The sequence below is a fragment of the Salvelinus alpinus genome, chromosome 8 (assembly GCF_045679555.1).
Source record: "Salvelinus alpinus chromosome 8, SLU_Salpinus.1, whole genome shotgun sequence".
NCBI lineage: Eukaryota > Metazoa > Chordata > Actinopteri > Salmoniformes > Salmonidae > Salvelinus > Salvelinus alpinus.
Window position 1 is genome coordinate 53,735,547 of NC_092093.1, and position 19,491 is coordinate 53,755,037.

The 19,491-nt window shown below is 44.0% G+C and overlaps 1 protein-coding gene across 2 annotated transcripts in view; it reads right to left on the bottom strand.

Moving 5' to 3' along the window:
- The window catches only part of LOC139583287 (zinc finger CCHC domain-containing protein 2-like), a 71,993-nt gene that overhangs the window by 43,084 nt on the left and 9,418 nt on the right, over nucleotides 1-19,491 (bottom strand). For both annotated transcript variants that reach the window (XM_071414193.1, XM_071414192.1), the window contains exons 2-3: nucleotides 16,723-16,864; nucleotides 15,349-15,419 (exon numbers count right to left, since the gene is read on the bottom strand). In XM_071414193.1, the coding sequence (XP_071270294.1) occupies nucleotides 15,349-15,419; nucleotides 16,723-16,864 (213 nt within the window). The remainder of the gene's footprint in view (nucleotides 1-15,348; nucleotides 15,420-16,722; nucleotides 16,865-19,491) is intronic.

Sequence of the window (19,491 nt, forward strand, 5' to 3'; positions counted from 1 at the left end):
CTGGTCCCCCGGCCGTCAGCACCAGCAGGCATACCTTACTTTGGTCTCGGTACCATTAGCATGCCCCAGATAGCAAGCCTAAATCCTCTCACACGGCAAAATGACACACATTACTTACGAGACCAGGCTACAAGACAATTATACTAGGCTAGGGTCTGACTATTTCCCTAGTCTTCCCTCGTTTTGGTTAGCTGGCATTTAGACGCTAAAGAAAGCAATCATCTATGAAACTCCTAATTTCCAGGTCACTTTGGCAGGCAGACAAGTCAACACTGGAGTTAAAAAAGAAAAGACTGTCGAGACAGGTTATACGAGACAGGTTATACGAGACAGGTTATACGAGACAGGTTACACGAGACAGGTTAGACAAGACAGGTTACATGAGACAGGTTATACGAGACATGTTATACGAGACAGGTTATACGAGACAGGTTATACGAAACATGTTATACGAGACAGGTTATACGAGACAGGTTATACGAAACATGTTATATGAGACAGGTTATACGAGACAGGTTATACGAGACAGGTTATACGAGACATGTTATACGAGACAGGTTATACGAGACATGTTATACGAGACAGGTTATACGAGACAGTTTATACGAGACAGGTTATACGAGACAGGTTATACGAGACAGGTTATACGAGACAGGTTACACAAGACAGGTTACACGAGACAGGTATACGAGACAGGTTATACGAGACAGGTTATACGAGACAGGTTATACGAGACAGGTTACACGAGACAGGTTACACGAGACAGGTTATACGAGACAGGTTATACGAGACAGGTTACACGAGACAGGTTATACGAGACAGGTTACACAAGACAGGTTAGACGAGACAGGTATACGAGACAGGTTACATGAGACAGGTTATACGAGACAGGTTACACGAGACAGGTTAGACAAGACAGGATACATGAGACAGGTTATATGAGACAGGTTATACGAGACAGGTTACATGCAGTTGAGGCATTTATGCACAACAGCAATGACTCACTGCCTTGCTCTGGCAAAAAGAGGAAGGTGAAGATGAAGTATATTATCTCCAGAACATTAAATGGAAATGTTGTACTTTAAAAAAAATGTTTCATCTCCAGCACCAACCCATGCATCGTGTGATTTTAACCAATTATGAGAAGGAATTTCCTACTAAATGCCTACTGATTGTCTACTAATTGGGTGATGATGTCATTGGAAACCCTTACAGTGCCTTTGGAAAGTATTCAGACCCCTTGACATTTTCCACATTTTGTTATGCTACAGACTTATTCTAAAATTGTTATTTTTTGCAAATTTTGAAAATATTTAACACAGAAATACCTTATTTACATAACTTATTTACATAACTATTCAGACCCTTTGCTATGAGACTCAAAATTGAGCTCAGGTGATGCCTGTTTCCATTGATCATCCTTGAGATGTTGACTGGACATGATTTGGTCCAACTTGACTGGACATCACACCTCACATGGTCTCTCCTATCATTGCTATGCAGACGACACACAATTAATCTTCTCCTTTCCCCCCTCTGATAACCAGGTGGTGAATCGCATCTCTGCATGTCTGGCAGACATATCAGTGTGGATGACGGATCACCACCTCAAGCTGAACCTCGGCAAGACGGAGCTGCTCTTCCTCCCGGGGAAGGACTGCCCGTTCCATGATCTCGCCATCACGGTTGACAACTCCATTGTTGTCAACTCGGTTGACAACGCCACATTCATCTGTACAAACAATAGTATGCAAGTATAAACACCATGGGACCATGCAGCCGTCATACCGCTCAGGAAGGAGACGCGTTCTGTCTCCTAGAGATGAACGTACTTCGGTGAGAAAAGTGCAAATCAATCCCAGAACAACAGCAAAGGACCTTGTGAAGATGCTGGAGGAAACAGGTACAAAAGTATCTATATCCACAGTAAAACGAGTCCTATATCGACATCACCTGAAAGGCCGCTCAGCAAGGAAGAAGCCACTGCTCCAAAACCGCCATAAAAAAGCCAGACTACGGTTAGCAAATGCACATGGGGACAAATATCGTACTTTTTGGATAATTGTCCTCTGGTCTGGTGAAACAAAAATATAACTGTATGGCCATAATGACCATCGTTATGTTTGGAGGAAAAAGGAGGAGGCTTGCAAGCCGTAGAACACCATCCCAACCGTGAAGCACGGGGGTGGCAGCATCATGTTGTGGGGGTGCTTTGCTGCAGGAGGGACTGGTGCACTTCACAAAATATATGTCATCATGAGGAAGAAAAATTATGTGGATATATTGAAGCAACATCTTAAGACATCAGTCAGGAAGTTAAAGCTTGGTCGCAAATGGGTCTTCCAAATGGACAATGATCCCAAGCGTACTACCAAAGTTGTGGCAAAATGGCTTAAGGACAACAAAGTCAAGGTATTGTAGTGGCCATCACAAAGCCCTGACCTGAATCCTATAGAAAATGTGTGGGCAGAACTGAAAAAGCCTGTGCGAGCAAGGAGGCCTACAAACTTGACTCAGATACACCAGCTTTGTCAGGAGGAATGGGCCAAAATTCACCCAACTTATTGTGGGAAGCTTGTGGAAGGCTACCCTAAACGTTTGACCCAGGTTAAAAAATTGAAAGGCAATGCTATCAAATACTAATTGCGTGTATGTAAACTTCTGAACCACTGGGAATGTGATGAAAGAAATACAAGCTGAAATAAATCATTCTCTCTACTATTATTCTGACATTTCACATTCTTAAAATAAAGTGGTGATCCTAACTGACCTAAGACAGGGAATTGGCTAAGGTGTATGTAAACTTCTGACTTCAACTGTATAAGAGCAAAGTATAGAGAGATCCTTGATGAAAACCTGCTTCAGAGCGCTCAGGACCTCAGACAAAGTACTGAGTAAAGGGTCTGAATACTTATGAATTTTTTTTATTTTTTTTTTGGTTATATATAAATTAACAAAAATGTCTTAAAAACAGTTTTTGCTTTGTCATTATGGGTTATTGTGTGTAGATTGATGAGGAAAAAAACTATTTAATACATTTTAGAACAAGGCTGTAACCTAACAAAATGTGGTAAAAAGTCAAGGGGTCTGAATACTTTCCCGAAGGCATCTATTCCCCCCCCCCCCCCCCCCACAAAACATAGGAACGCCCCATTTTCACATACTATATGTTGATTTTGCGGTGGTGCTGGAGATGATTAATATGAAGTTGACATTTTTTTTAACATTTCCCTTTAACAACAACAGCCGGGATAACACCATGGGCAGAATCATAACGTGTCTGTGAGTGTGTGCTTCCTGTTCTGAGAGAAACAGCACAGCAGCAGTTTCCTCATCCCTCATTAGAGGCTGAATCACATGAAGGATCAGAGCATGGCGAAGGGAGGGGGTGTTGGGGGCTACGTTGGGCTGAGGCAGGCAGGCTAGACAAAGGAAATCCCCCAGCGGAGCACCTCTTTCCTGCTGCTCCCCTCTCTCTGGCCTGGCCTGGCCTGGCACCAGCTGCTGAGGTAATGAAGTCAATACTGGCAACAAAGACCTGGCTTTAAACGCCCACAAGAGCGGAAATTGACCTTATTTTTTGTTGTTGCTGAAATACGATGCCCCTAGCTTACCCATGACGTTGCACAAACAATTTAAGTAAATAAATCATTGTTTTTAGTCCAAAGTATTTTCCGTGTCAATGCCGTGGGTTTCCTCTATGAGATGACGTACTACTACTTTTTCAGTCTACGTTTCTTTCCTGGGTTTTATTTTAATGTTACTTCCCACCGGCATGTTTATTCATCAGAAAACACCTGCAAAAGTTCTTCCTCTTTGTGAGTCGCGACTGAGCTGAGCCAATCAGCTTTTCACTGTAGCCGTCTGTGCAAATCAAAATAGGGGGTTGCAAAGTTAAGCACCTACCCTTCTTTACCAACAAATTATCATAATCGATTGGATAATTTGTCAAGTTTTACTTATGTTTTAGTCTGCATTTATAAAAATATATTACCATTTTATAAATGCTAAATTGCTTGTGATATGAATACATTTTGAAACCTGCCCCCCCCCCCCCGCCCCCCCGTCGCTCCAAGACGAATGGTTTTGACCATGCTCCACCGCTTTGATTGGTGCAGCTAGAAACCACAAGTGTCTATCCTAAAATGAAAAAAAGGCATCCGCAAAAGAAAATTCCATACATGTATCTATTTTCTAGTTCTGATGTGTTAAAAGGTTTAATGTTCTCTTATTTAGATAAATAGTCCTGATCCTATAGGCCTAAACAATATCCCAAAACAACTAACAATATACTGAATTCATATACACTGTGAACAAAAATATAAGTGCAACATGAAACAATTTCAAAGATTTGAGTTACATTTCATATAAAGGAAATCAGTCAATTTAAATAAATGAATTAGGCCATAATCTATGGATTTCACATGACTGGGAATTCACATATGCATCTGTTGGTCACAGATACCTTAAACAAAGCTATTGGAGTTTGGATCAGAAAACCAGTCAGCGTCTGGTATGACCACCATTTGAGTTTATCAGGCTGTTGATTGTGAATGCTGTCCCACTCCTCATCAATGGCTGTGCAAAGTTGTTGGATATTGGAGGAAACTGGAACACGCCGATCCAGAGCATCCCAAACATGCTCAATGGGTGACATGTCTGGTGAGTATGCAGGCCATGGAAGAACTGGGAAATTTTCAGCTTCCGGGAATTGTGTACAGATCCTTGCGACATGGGGCCTTGTATTATCATGCTGAAACATGAGGTGATGGATGCGGATGAATGGCACGACAATGGGCCTCAGGATCTCATCACGGTATCTATGTGCATTCAAATTGTCATCAATAAAATGCAATTGTGTTTGTTGTCCGTAGCTTATGCCTGCCCATACCATAACCCCACCGCCACCATGGGGCACTCTGTTCACAATGTTGACATCAGCAAACCGCTCGCCCACACAACACCTTACACACGGTCTGCCATCTGCCCGGCACAGTTGAAACTGTGATTCATCTGTGAAGAGCACATCTTTCCAAGATGGCTTAGCAGTTCAGACGTCATTTCTGTCCTCGTATTGTCGTGTCCTGTATATATATATATTTACACCTTTCTTCGCATATCTTTTATATATTTTATTATCCAAGAACTCAACTACAAAAGCTTTCCTGCAAAAGCTTTCCTGCAACCCGCCTCACCAATTACAACAAAAAAAAGTATTATTTACCTCAAATCTGAAAATCCACAGTGGAAGCTAGCCAGGGGCTAATCAGAAGCTAGCCAGAAAGCTAACCAGAAGCTAGCCGAAAGCTAGCCAGAAGCTAATCTGAAGCTGCCCAGAAGTTAGCCGGTTTGCTGGCTAGCGTTGGTGTTTCAGCTACCCACGTTTTGTGGTCATCAGCTATTCCTTTAGCTCGATAATCTACCGGCACTTTTGTGCAACGCGACTCGGACCGGAGCATACCTGGCCTTTTTTTTCTCTCAGTTTCCCCGGATTTCAGCCGCAGGCTCTGGACATTTGCACCTTGATTTCGCAGCTAGCTAGCTGCAAACCGTGTGACTATTGGCTTACGTCGATCCCGGAGCAAACTTAAATCATTCCGGAGCTAGCCAGCTGAGGAGTTCCATCAGCCATTCCTGGGCTACAGTCACTGCAGATACGGAGCCCCACCGGGCCTTCACGACTGACTGCCGACGTTATCTGCCCGAGGGAGTTATCCAACTGGCACCTCCGTCGCGACGTTACCTGAACGCTCATCTGGGGCCCGCTAATCGTTAGCTGTCTTATCGGCTGCTATCTGAATAAGTATATCGGACAATTTTTTTTTCTTGGGTCACTATATCTATTTTGCCAATTGGATTGATCCCCTCTACCACACGGAACCCCACTAATCTACCGACGGAAACGCACGAGGTGTCTAAAAATAGACCTCCATCCTATGCTATCTTGCTACCGATAGCCATCTACCCGGCCAGCTGTCTGGATCGCCGTGACCCCAACCAACCTCTACTCACTGGACCCTTATTGATCACTCGATTAAGCATGCCTCTCCTTAATGTAAATATGCCTTGTCCATTGCTGTTCTGGTTAGTGTTTATTGGTTTATTTCACTGTAGAGCCTCTAGCCCTGCTCACTATACCATATCCAACCTTTCAGTTCCACCACCCACATATGCGATGACATCACCTGGTTTCAATGATGTTTCTAGAGACAATATCTCTCTCATCATCACTCAATACCTAGGTTTACCTCCACTGTATTCACATCCTACCATACCTTTGTCTGTACATTATTCCTTGAAGCTATTTTATCGCCCCCAGAAACGTCCTTTTACTCTCTGTTCTAGACGTTCTAGACGACCAATTCTCATAGCTTTTAGCCGTACCCTTATCCTACTCCTCCTCTGTTCCTCTGGTGATGTAGAGGTGAATCCAGGCCCTGCAGTACCTAGCTCCACTCCTATTCCCCAGGCGCTCTCTTTTGATGACTTCTGTAACCGTAATAGCCTTGGTTTCATGCATGTTAACATTAGAAGCCTCCTCCCTAAGTTTGTTTTGTTCACTGCTTTAGCACACTCTGCCAACCCGGATGTTTTAGCCGTGTCTGAATCCTGGCTTAGAAAGACCACCAAAAATTCTGACATTTTCATCCCCAACTACAAGATTTTCAGACAAGATAGAACGGCCAAAGGGGGCGGTGTTGCAATCTACTGCAAAGATTGCCTGCAGAGTTCTGTTTTACTATCCAGGTCTGTTCCCAAACAATTTGAACTTCTACTTTTAAAAATCCACCTCTCTAAAAACAAGTCTCTCACCGTTGCCGCCTGCTATAGACCACCCTCTGCCCCCAGCTGTGCTCTGGACACCATATGTGAACTGATTGCCCCCCATCTATCTTCAGAGCTCGTGCTGCTAGGCGACCTAAATTTGAACATGCTTAACACCCCAGCCATCCTACAATCTAAGCTTGATGCCCTCAATCTCACACAAATTATCAATGAACCTACCAGGTACCACCCCAATTCCGTAAACACGGGCACCCTCATAGATATCATCCTAACCAACTTGCCCTCCAAATACACCTCTGCTGTTTTCAACCAAGATCTCAGCGATCACTGCCTCATTGCCTGCATCCGTAATGGGTCAGCGGTCAAACGACCTCCACTCATTCCTGTCAAACGCTCCCTGAAACACTTCAGCGAGCAGGCCTTTCTAATCGACCTGGCCGAGGTATCCTGGAAGGATATTGATCTCATCCCGTCAGTAGAGGATGCCTGGATATTTTTTTTAAATGCCTTCCTCACCATCTTGAATAAGCATGCCCCATTCAAGAAATTTAGAACCAGGAACAGATATAGCCCTTGGTTCTCTCCTGACCTGACTGCCCTTAACCAACAGAAAAACATCCTATGGCGTTCTGCATTAGCATCGAACAGCCCCCGTGATATGCAACTTTTCAGGGAAGCTAGAAACCAATATACACAGGCAGTTAGAAAAGCCAAGGCTAGCTTTTTCAAGCAGAAATTTGCTTCCTGCAACACAAATTCAAAAAGGTTCTGGGACACTGTAAAGTCCATGGAGAATAAGAACACCTCCTCCCAGCTTCCAACTGCACTGAAGATAGGAAACACTGTCACCACCGACAAATCCACTATAATTGAGAATTTCAATAAGCATTTTTCTACGGCTGGCCATGCTTTCCACCTGGCTACCCCTACCCCGGTCAACAGCACTGCCCTCCCCTCTGCTACTCGCCCAAGCCTTCCCCATTTCTCTTTCTCCCAAAAACAGTCAGCTGATGTTCTGAAAGAGCTGCAAAATCTGGACCCTCACAAATCAGCCGGGCTAGATAATCTGGACCCTTTCTTTCTAAAACTATCTGCTGAAATTGTTGCCACCCCTATTACTAGCCTTTTCAACCTCTCTTTCGTGTCGTCTGAGATTCCCAAAGATTGGAAAGCAGCTGCGGTTATCCCCCTCTTCAAAGGGGGGGACACTCTTGACCCTAACAGCTACAGACCTATATCTATCCTACCCTGCCTTTCTAAGGTCTTCGAAAGCCAAGTCAACAAACAGATTACCGACCATTTCGAATCCCACCATACCTTCTCCGCTATGCAATCTGGTTTCAGAGCTGGTCATGGGTGCACCTCAGCCACGCTCAAGGTCATAAACGATATCTTAACCGCCATCGATAGGAAACAATACTGTGCAGCCGTATTCATTGACCTGGCCAAGGCGTTTGACTCTGTCAATCACCACATCATCATCGGCAGACTCGACAGCCTTGGTTTCTCTAATGATTGCCTCGCCTGGTTCACCAACTACTTCTCTGATCGAGTTCAGTGTGTCAAATCGGAGGGTCTGTTGTCCGGGCCTCTGGCAGTCTCTATGGGGGTGCCACAGGGTTCAATTCTTGGACCGACTCTCTTCTCTGTATACATCAATGATGTCGCTCTTGCTGCTGGTGATTCTCTGATCCACCTCTACGCAGACGACACTATTCTGTATACTTCTGGCCCTTCTTTTGACACTGTGTTAACAACCCTCCAGGCGAGCTTCAATGCCATACAACTCTCCTTCCGTGGCCTCCAATTGCTCTTAAATACAAGTAAAACTAAATGCATGCTCTTCAACCGATCGCTGCCTGCACCTGCCCGCCTGTCCAACATCACTACTCTGGACGGCTCTGACTTAGAATATGTGGACAACTACAAATACCTAGGTGTCTGGTTAGACTGTAAACTCTCCTTCCAGACTCACATCAAACATCTCCAATCCAAAGTTAAATCTAGAATTGGCTTCCTATTCCGCAACAAAGCATCCTTCACTCATGCTGCCAAACATACCCTTGTAAAACTGACCATCCTACCAATCCTCGACTTCGGTGATGTCATTTACAAAATAGCCTCCAAAACCCTACTCAAAAAATTGGATGCAGTCTATCACAGTGCCATCCGTTTTGTCACCAAAGCCCCATATACTACCCACCACTGCGACCTGTACACTCTCGTTGGCTGGCCCTCGCTTCATACTCGTCGCCAAACCCACTGGCTCCAGGTCATCTACAAGACCCTGCTAGGTAAAGTCCCCCCTTATCTCAGCTCGCTGGTCAACATAGCAGCACCCACCTGTAGCACGCGCTCCAGCAGGTATATCTCTCTGGTCACCCCCAAAACCAATTCTTCCTTTGGCCGCCTCTCCTTCCAGTTCTCTGCTGCCAATGACTGGAACGAACTACAAAAATCTCTGAAACTGGAAACACTTATCTCCCTCACTAGCTTTAAGCACCAGCTGTCAGAGCAGCTCATAGATTACTGCACCTGTACATAGCCCATCTATAATTTAGCCCAAACAACTACCTCTTTACCTACTGTATTTATTTATTTTGCTCCTTTGCACCCCATTATTTCAATCTCTACTTTACACTTTCTTCCACTGCAAACCAACCATTCCAGTGTTTATTTTTTTATTTTTTTTTATTTTTTTACTTGCTATATTGTATTTACTTCGCCACCATGGCCTTTTTATATTTTTATTTATTTATATATATATTTTGTTTGCCTTCACCTCCCTTATCTCACCTCACTTGCTCACATTGTATATAGACTTATTTTTCACTGTATTATTGACTGTATGTTTGTTTTACTCCATGTGTAACTATGTGTTGTTGTATGTGTCGAACTGCTTTCCTTTATCTTGGCCAGGTCGCAATTGTAAATGAGAACGTGTTCTCAATTTGCCTACCTGGTTAAATAAAGGTGAAATAAAATAAAATAAAATAAAAAATTCTCCAGCGTGCCAGTGGCCATCGAGCGTGAGCATTTGCCCACTGAAGTCAGTTACGATGCCAAACTCCAGTCAGGTCAAGACCCTGGTGAGGACAACGAGCACGCACATGAGCTTCCCTGAGACGCTTTCTGACAGTTTATGCAGAAATTCTTCGGTTGTGCAAACCCACAATTTCATCAGCTGTCCAGGTGCCTGGTCTCAGACGATACCGCAGGTGAAGAAGCCGGATGTGGGGGTCCTGGGCTGGCGTGTTCACATGTGGTCTGCGGTTGTGAGGCTGGTTGGATGTACTGCCAAATTCTCTAAAACAACTTTAGAGTCGGCTTATGTTAGAAAAAATGCACCTTAAATTCTCTGGCAACAGCTCTGGTGGACATTCCTGCAGTCTGCATGCCAATTGCACGCTCCCTCAAAACTTGAGACATCTGTGGCACTGTGTACATTTTAGAGTGGCCTTTTATTATCCCCAGCACAAGGTGCACCTGTGTAACGATCATGCTGTTTAATCAGCTTCTTGATATGCCACACCTGTCAGGTGGATGGATTATCTTGGCAAAGGAGAAATGCTCACTAACAGGAATGTAAACAAATTTCTGAACAAAATTTGAGAAAAATACATTTTTGTGCATATGAACAATTTCTCAGATGTTTTATTTCTGCTCATGAAAGATGGGACCAACACTTTACATGATGCGTTTAGATTTTTGTTCAGTGTATTTTCTGTCATTTAAATTGTAAACACAATACCCCCCCAAAAAAATTATAATCTGGGAGGTATTAAATAATTTCGCTGTGTATTTTGGATGGATACAAGGCATTAGAATGTACCAGAGACCACCAAAATAGATAGAGATGGTTGGCAACTTTTTCCTATTTTGGCTGGCCATTGTGCTTGTGAAAAACACTGCCCCTTTCCCTAAACGTGTGAAAATTGGACTATAAAATGTGCTTTCCTGTATTATATCATATTCTTATTCTAGATTATTTCTTATTGTTGTTACATTGTCGAGAAGGAACCTGCAAGTAAGCAGTGTTTTCCACATGTATATAGAGTAGCCAGCCAAATAGTAAAAGTAGCTAGCCAGGTGCCCCCCGGGTTTCCCCCCAGGGGTTCAAAATGTATTGCTAAAGGAGCTCTATTCACCATCTTCATCAAATGTTTTCAGAATTTATCTGCAGATAATAGCCAAAAAGCCTAGGCCTACCAGTAGAATATGCAAATTATGTCACCGATGCGATTCGATAGGCTACACAGACTGACGAGAAGAGAGTCACTCACTTTAGCGTCACTGTCTGGAAAGTCCCAACTTCCTAGGAAAAGAAACCTAGGAAGTAATTCACTGGGAACATCACTGGGGCCAAGCTTCCTGGCATTCAGGACCTAAATACTAGGCGGTGTCAGAGGAAGGCCTAAAAAATTGTCAAAGACTCCAGTCACCCCACCCCCCCCATTTCGTTGGACGGTGTATACCATGTGTATCCCGTACATATGACAAAGACTTGAAACTTGAGTAACACACCCACACACCCACAAAACAATAAATGTGTCCTCTACAGGTATTAGGCTGTACGGTTTACAGTGTTAGCTTCAGACAGGTTTTAGGATTACAGTGTCTGACTGTTGTGGGCGTGCCAGCGTTAAGTAAGCCAGCCTGTAAAGAGACTAAAAAGGGAAACCGGTGGTGGTGTGAGAGCTTAAAGTGGAACTGACAGCGTTTTAGCAACATAACATCTTATTAAAATCGGTTCATATACACCCCCAGGAAGAATATGACACTTTATTTAATTTTTTCATTTTCAGACCAGCGAGCACTTAGATATGGGGCAGTAGCCTAGTGGTTACAACGTTGGACCAGTAACCGAAAGGTTGCTAGATCGAATCCCTGAGCTGACAAGGTCAAAATCTGTCGTTCTTCCCCTGAACAAGGCAGTTAACCCACTGTTCCCCGGTAAGCCGTCATTAAAAATAAGAATGAGTTTTTAACACTAGATATGGTCATTTTCACATTCTCATAAATACTTAGAATGTTTGGGAATTACATATACTGGGGCATTTGTGAAAATTCTATAGCAATATAGAGAGGGAAAGCGGCCGTGCGATTGGACAATTAATAGACATTGCAGTAACTAAATCCTAATAAAAACATATTGTAAGGACCGACGCTGGAGAAGAGAAGCAGGTACGGGGAGTTGAACATTTAATGAGGAACAGACAGGTAACAGGACAGGTAACAGGACAGGTAACAGGATAGGTAACAGGACATGAGCAGGATAGGTAACAGGACATGAGCAGGACAGGTAACAAGACAGGTAACAGGACAGGTAACAGGATAGGTAACAGGACAGGAACAGGACAGGTAACAGGACAGGAACAGCGTCAGCACACAGGGAAACAAGGACATATGACAATCAATGCAGAAGCAGGGAACAGAGCGGGGAACCAGACAGATATAGGGAAGGTAATGACGGAGGTGATTGAGTCAAGGTAAGTCCAATAATCGCTGATGCGCATGACGGGGGGAATGCAGCTGTGCGTAATGATGATGGCAGGAGTGCGCAATAATGGGGAGCCTGGCGCCCTCAAGCGCCAGGGGGGAAGAGCGGGAGCAGGCGTGACACATCTTCCTTGTCCAGGAACAGAGCCTATGCAGACCGGTGAGCCATAGACAATCAGAGCTACAGTAGGCCTATATGCAAATAAGCCATTCGCCACACGGGCCTGCCATCATTCACTTTGAACTGGACTGTGTGTTTACAGGCAGTAGGGCCTGCCATCATTCATTTTGAACTGGAATGTGTGTTTACAGGCAGTAGGACCTGCCATCATTCACTTTGAACTGGAATGTGTGTTTACAGGCAGTAGGACCTGCCATCATTCACTTTGAACTGGAATGTGTTTTAACAGGATGTAGCAACAGCGTGACTTTAGATCATTAGAAAACATTCACCAAAGACCACAAAATACACCTGAATGGATTTCTGCAAATATGTAAATACCACTGGAGTCCTCTTAAATTTGGGAACTTCACAGTCCTATTGATCAAACAACCATAAAAAGGTACTCTCTCTCCCTCGGATGCCAATGCACATCAACAACAACAATATCAGCGACTAATGCTAGTCAGAGCGAGATGAGATAAAATCTAATGAGGGAAAATTAGATAAAATCTAATGAGGGAAAATTAGATAAACCCTAATGAGGAAAATTAGATAAACCCTCTCAAACTTTTTCTGCTAGTTGGCCGTCAAAATCGCACTGATAAACGATGGGAATAGTAGCCTGCTTGTCCATCTGCAGCTTGCCTGCCAATGCATGCTGGTCCCAACCCACGTTTCGACATCTGAATGGCAACTTGCCTGTCCGCCCATTTGCCTGCAAATACATTTGATTGACAACTAAGAGATATGCTAACTGTGGATAACAGGTCGTTCAAGTTCAGCATTGCTAGCTAGCTAGAAAAGCGATTCACATTTCTTGCTAGCGAACCAAATGGCACCTGCATGTCTAGCAGTAGCCACCGAAAACTGATATGAGGGGGAAAAGTTGGTCACTCAGTCACCCGCTCAGTGTTTTTAGCTTGCTAAATAAATAGTTGGCTACATAAATAGATACGCTAACCCAGGGGTGTCAAACGCAATCAAACGCAATCGCTGCACGGAACATATTGAAAAAACACAACGAATTCGCGGGCCAGACATAGCCTATTGATTTTTACAACAAAACGCGCAACTGCGATCCAAACTGACCATTGTTTTATTAGAAAAAAATATGGCCCTTTAATGTCCACTTACCTACATAGGATGCTGTATATAACATTTTAACATAAAAAAACTAAAGAAGAGATAAATAATACTTGTCCAGCCTTTGCTGCTATGCTTGCAGATGTGTATAATATGCCCCCGACCCGAATCACAAAGTATTTAAAACGCCAAATAACAAAAACGTAGGTATAGGTGCTTGTAACATTTAAACTTAAACATGTTATTCATTTTCTTGCACTATATGGATCACCGGTGCAGTTGAATGCAGCATGGCTGTACGGCCCACTCAACATGTATTGTAGTTGACTAGTCAGTCTAGGCTACTGCTCTAATATTGCTGTAAAAGGCCTACACGTTTCTCCTTACTGTACGGCCCACTCAACATGTATTGTAGTTGACTGGTCAGTCTAGGCTACTGCTCTAATGTTGCTGTAAAAGGCCTACACGTTTCTCCTTACTGTACGGCCCACTCAACATGTATTGTAGTTGACTAGTCAGTCTAGGCTACTGCTCTAATGTTGCTGTAAAAAGCCTACATATTTCTTCTTTGCATGGTGTTTTGTTGCAACATTTTAATAGCCTGGTTAGGAATGTAACGTGTCTGTCTACTTTCTCCTCCGCTGCGCACTGTAAACGGGACACACGAAAACAGTGCAATTGAAGTTGGATTCACCAATGGGAGGGCATCTGCTGCCAACATACTGACTCAACTCCAGCTCACTGTAATGATGGAAATTTATGGAAATTGATATCACTAGCCACTTTAAACAATGCCACTTAATATAATGTATATGTATATACTGTACTCTATATCATCTACTGCATCTTGCCATCTTTATGAAATACATGTATCACTAGCCACTTTAAACTATGCACTTTTATGTTTACATACCCTACATTACTCATCTCATATGTATATACTGTACTCGATACCATCTACTGCATCTTGCCTATGCCGTTCTGTACCATCACTCATTCATATATATTTATGTACATATTCTTTATCCCTTTACACTTTTGTGTATAAGGTAGTAGTTGTGGAATTGTTAGGTTAGATTACTCGTTGGTTATTACTGCATTGTCTGAACTAGAAGCACAAGCATTTCGCTACGCTCGCATTAACATCTGCTTACCATGTGTAACATTTTATTTTATTTCAACTGTTGACTCATTTATAATCACTTGTGTGTCCTATTCAACCTGCAGGTCTTGTGTTTGACACCATGTGCGCTAGTCTAATAGTCACATTGTGACTGATGTGTGATCATTGCCCTTGCTTGTCTGATATTATTGACATTCCCAGCCTTAGTTACAGTCTTCTGTTTTGTTGTTCAAAATATTGAGTCGTTGAAACTGAAACAGTGCATCCCTAATGGGTGGAGGCAGCAAACAATGAATCAGGCCAATAACCTGACGAGATAGACAAACAGATCTACTTTACGGGGCTACACAATCACCAATTCATCCAGGTTTTTGATTGGCTATAGAATATAAGAATCAGGTTCTATAGAAATGAAACAAGGAAGGAAATGCATTTCAGGTGTTAGAGATGTAACACCCCCCCCCCCCAAGCCTTCTCACTCCCTCCGTTCTCCTTCTTCCTGGAGTAGTGACCTCGTGCTCCTCGGCTCCCACTGCCAATATGCCACAGGCACAGGAAATGCTCACAGGAAACTCCACTGCACAGCATTGGCTGAGGAGAGGACTGGTTGTTCCACGAGCAATGACTGGCTCAATTATACACCATTAAATTTAATGGCAAGAAAAGTGAAAGTGTGTGAAGACTGAAAACATACCTCAAAATTGTATTCCCTGTCTGTCCTGCTCTGTGACATCCCCTTCAGTACAATCTTCTCTATATGTACAGCTGTAAGGAGTAGAGGGAAGAGGATTAACACATACATTCCTATTAGGGGGTTTAACGGTTCACCAAACCTACGGTTCGGTACGTATTGCGGTTTTGGGGTCACTGTTCGGTTTCGGTACAGTTGGGAAAAATAAAAATGTCAACAGTTATCGTCAAAATACAAAGTAATGTTGTTCCTGATTCCATATACACGACATGACCAAAGGTATGTCACATCTCGAACATCTCATTCAAAATCATGGGCATTAATATGGAGTTGGTCCCTTTGCTTCTATAACAGCCTCCTGTCTTCTGGGAAGGCTTTCCACTAGATGTTGGAACATAGCTGCAGGGACTTGCTTCCATTCAGCCACAACAGCATTGTGCAGACCAGTCAAGTTCTTCCAAACCGATCTCGACAAACCATTTCTGTATGGACCTCGCTTTGTGGACGGGGGCATTGTCTAGAATGTCATTGTATGCTGTAGCGTTAAGATTTCTCTTCACGGTAACTAAGGGGCCCGAACCATGAAAAACAGCCCCAGTCGGCACTATGCATTCGGGCAGGTAGCGTTCTCCTGGCATCCACCAAACTCTCTGTCCATTGGCTATTCTTATTGAGCAGTGGCGACAAACTCTGTCTGTCCTTCGCCGAAGGCAAAATGTTCCCCAACTGGAGATTTAAATGATGACGGAGAATCCTCCTGGTTGGTCAATCCCACTGCTCGCCATCGTAGAGAACTAGTTCCCAGCTGTGTCTCAACAAAAGGACCGTTTGAAATGCGACAGTTAAGATTAGAATTTTGACTCAATGACCATTAAATGGACTACAGAGGTGCGCATAGGCTCTAGCTGTTTAATGGAATAGCCTGACATTTCTTAAATTTTTGTTAGCTCACATTTACTCGAGGAATACAACGCAGCGTAGACATAACCTATAGGCCTTTTTGTATATATTTTTGATGCATTCATTCGGTTTCAGTGTGGACCGTTCCGAGGTCCCCGTACCGAACAGTTCCATACGAATACGTGTACCGTTACACCCCTAATTCTTATTGGACATAGTTTACAGTAATATTAGTGTGTGTTTGACTATAGTGTGTATGTGACTGTGTTGTCATTCGCTTCCCAGCTGACTGTGGATGTGTTTGTGAGTGTTTGTACTGTATACGCCTGTCTGACTGTCTGTCTGTCTGTCTGTCTGCCTGTCAGTCAGTCAGTCAGTCAGTCAGTCAGTCAGTCAGTCAGTCAGTCAGTCAGTCTGTCTGTCTGTCTGTCTGTCTGTCTGTCTGTCTGTCTGCCAGTCTGTCTGTCTGCGGCGTACCTTCCCTCTGGGTTCTGCTTCCTTGCTGGGTCGTGCAGCTGGGGGGTGTCTGGCTGGCACATTGTCTCTGCCCCTGTGTCCTCTCATCCAGACTGGCTTCAGTGGTGACGGCAGCTGGGCCCAGGTACTCTGCTTTCTGGGCCTTGGGAAACACAAAGCAACTAGTGAGTAGAAAGCCTTCAACACTGCAGCTGCACTCAGGCAATTAAATACATGATGACATCCCACAGAGGAAGGACACCAAGATGAATCAAACTATCAAGCTCCCAGAACATCTGTCAGGTGTGCTATCTGTTCTAATATTAAACGTTGCCGCCGGTGCTGTCGTCGTGGTGGTGCTATCGTCGTGGTGGTGCTATCGTCCTTCAGGGACCCACGGCGTTGTTAATGCGGTGGTCTTTGAACAATTGTCTGGTGGATGACAGCAGCTAGCATCCAGACACACACTGGTGGACGCACGGGCACATCACACACACACACACTTACGCCCACGCCCACGCCCACACACACACACACACACACACACACACTGTTTGCAGCCCATGAGACGGGGTCAGTCAGGGCTTTGGTCCCCAGCTATCAGTTAGGAGCTGACAAACACAGACTGACAGTTAGCCTCCGCTGAAGGTCAGGGGAGAACAGAGCACAGTTCAGCCCCCAGCGTATCAGTGCAACACAAGCCTCTCAGATCCAGTAGAACTTGTACTAATAGGCCCGTATCAAATTAGCAACAGCCTAGCCCTAGTAGGGCAGTGGCGGTCACGACAAACGTTGTCAGCTGGTGATTGTCAAGCAATAACTGGTCGGGCCTCACGGTAATTGACCATTAATTAACAGAAACACATTCTTCCTGGCTTTCACACACAGCCTACAAGCCACTGATGCAGACCTTTAGAACATCTACATTTTAAAAAGTCTAATAAATCCATGTAATATAGCCTACACCTTCACAATAAATCCCTTATTTATTTTAGACAGGTCTAAAGAAGCATGATATGAAGAAAATGTAGTCTATTTCAGAAGAACAGAATAGCACTCTCTGAGTTGTCTTTATGTTAGGTCCTGATCTGGCTTTGCCAAATGGCTATGGGCTACACTCCTTTAGCAGACAAGATTTTGCTTAGAATTCCATGGCATTATTTTATAGTATGAAGAATACAATTGAACAAAGCTGAATTACATATAAATATTTTCTCCAAACAATTTGAGGGAGTGCGCAAATTCAGCTAATCTGTGTTGAACAGTTACCAAAGAAATAGGTACTCCTAAACTCAGCAAAAAAGAAACGTCCCTTTTTCAGGACACTGTCTTTCAAAGATAATTCGTAAAAATCCAAATCACTTCACAGATCTTCATTGTAAAGGGTTTAAACACTGTTTCCCATGCTTGTTCAATGAACCATAAACAATTCATGAACATACATCTGTGGAACAGTCGTTAAGACACTAACAACTTACAGATGGTAGCCAATTAAGGTCACAGTTATGAAAACGTAGGACACTAAAGAGGCCTTTCTACTGACTCTGAAAAACACCAAAAGAAAGATGCCCAGGATCCCTACTCATCTGCGTGAACGTGCCTTAGGCATGCTGCAAGGAGGCATGAGGACTACAGATGTGGCCAGGGCAATAAATTGCAATGTCCGTACTGTGAGACTCCTAAGACAGCGGTACAGGGAGACAGGACGGACAGCTGATCGTCCTCACAGTGGCAGACCACGTGTAACAACACCTGCACAGGATCGTACATCCGAACATCACACCTGCTGGACAGGTACAGGATGGCAACAACAACTGCCCGAGTTACACCAGGAATGCACAATCCCTCCATCAGTGCTCAGACTGGCCACAAAGGACTGAGTGAGGCTGGACTGAGGACTCGTAGGCCTGTTGTAAGGCAGGTCCTCACCAGACATCACCGGCAACAACGTCGCCTATGGGCACAAACCCACCGTCGCTGGACCAGACAGGACTGGCAAAAAGTGCTTTTCACTGACGAGTCACGGTTTTGTCTCACCAGGGGTGATGGTCGGATTCACGTTTATCGTCGAAGGAATGAGTGTTATACCGAGGCCTGTACTCTGGAGAGGGATCGATTTGGAGGTGGAGGGTCCGTCATGGTCTGGGGCGGTGTGTCACAGCATCATCGAACTGAGCTTATTGTCATTGCAGGCAATCTCAACGCTGTGCGTTACAGGGAAGACATCCTCCTCCCTCATGTGGTACCCTTCCTGCAGGCTCATCCTGACATGACCCTCCAGCATGACAATGCCACCAGACATATTGCTTGTTCTGTGCGTGATTTCCTGCAAGACAGGAATGTCAGTGTTCTGCCATGGCCAGCGAAGAGCCCGGATCTCAATTCCATTGAGCATGTCTGGGACCTGTTGGATCGGAGGGTGAGGGCTAGGGCCATTCCCCCCAGAAATGTCTGGGAACTTGCAGGTACATTGGTGGAAGAGCGGGGTAACATCTCACAGCAAGAACTGGCAAATCTGGTGCAGTCCATGAGGAGGAGATGCACTGCAGTACTTAATGCAGCTGGTGGCCACACCAGATACTGACTGTTACTTTTGATTTTGACTCCCCCACATTATTCCATTTCTGTTAGTCACATGTCTGTGGAACTTGTTCAGTTTATGTCTCGGTTGTTGAATCTTGTTATGTTCATACACATATTTACACATGTTAAGTTTGTTGAAAATAAACGCAGTTGACAGTCAGAGGACGTTTCTTTTTTTGCTGAGTTTATATGCTTAATTTAGAGTTT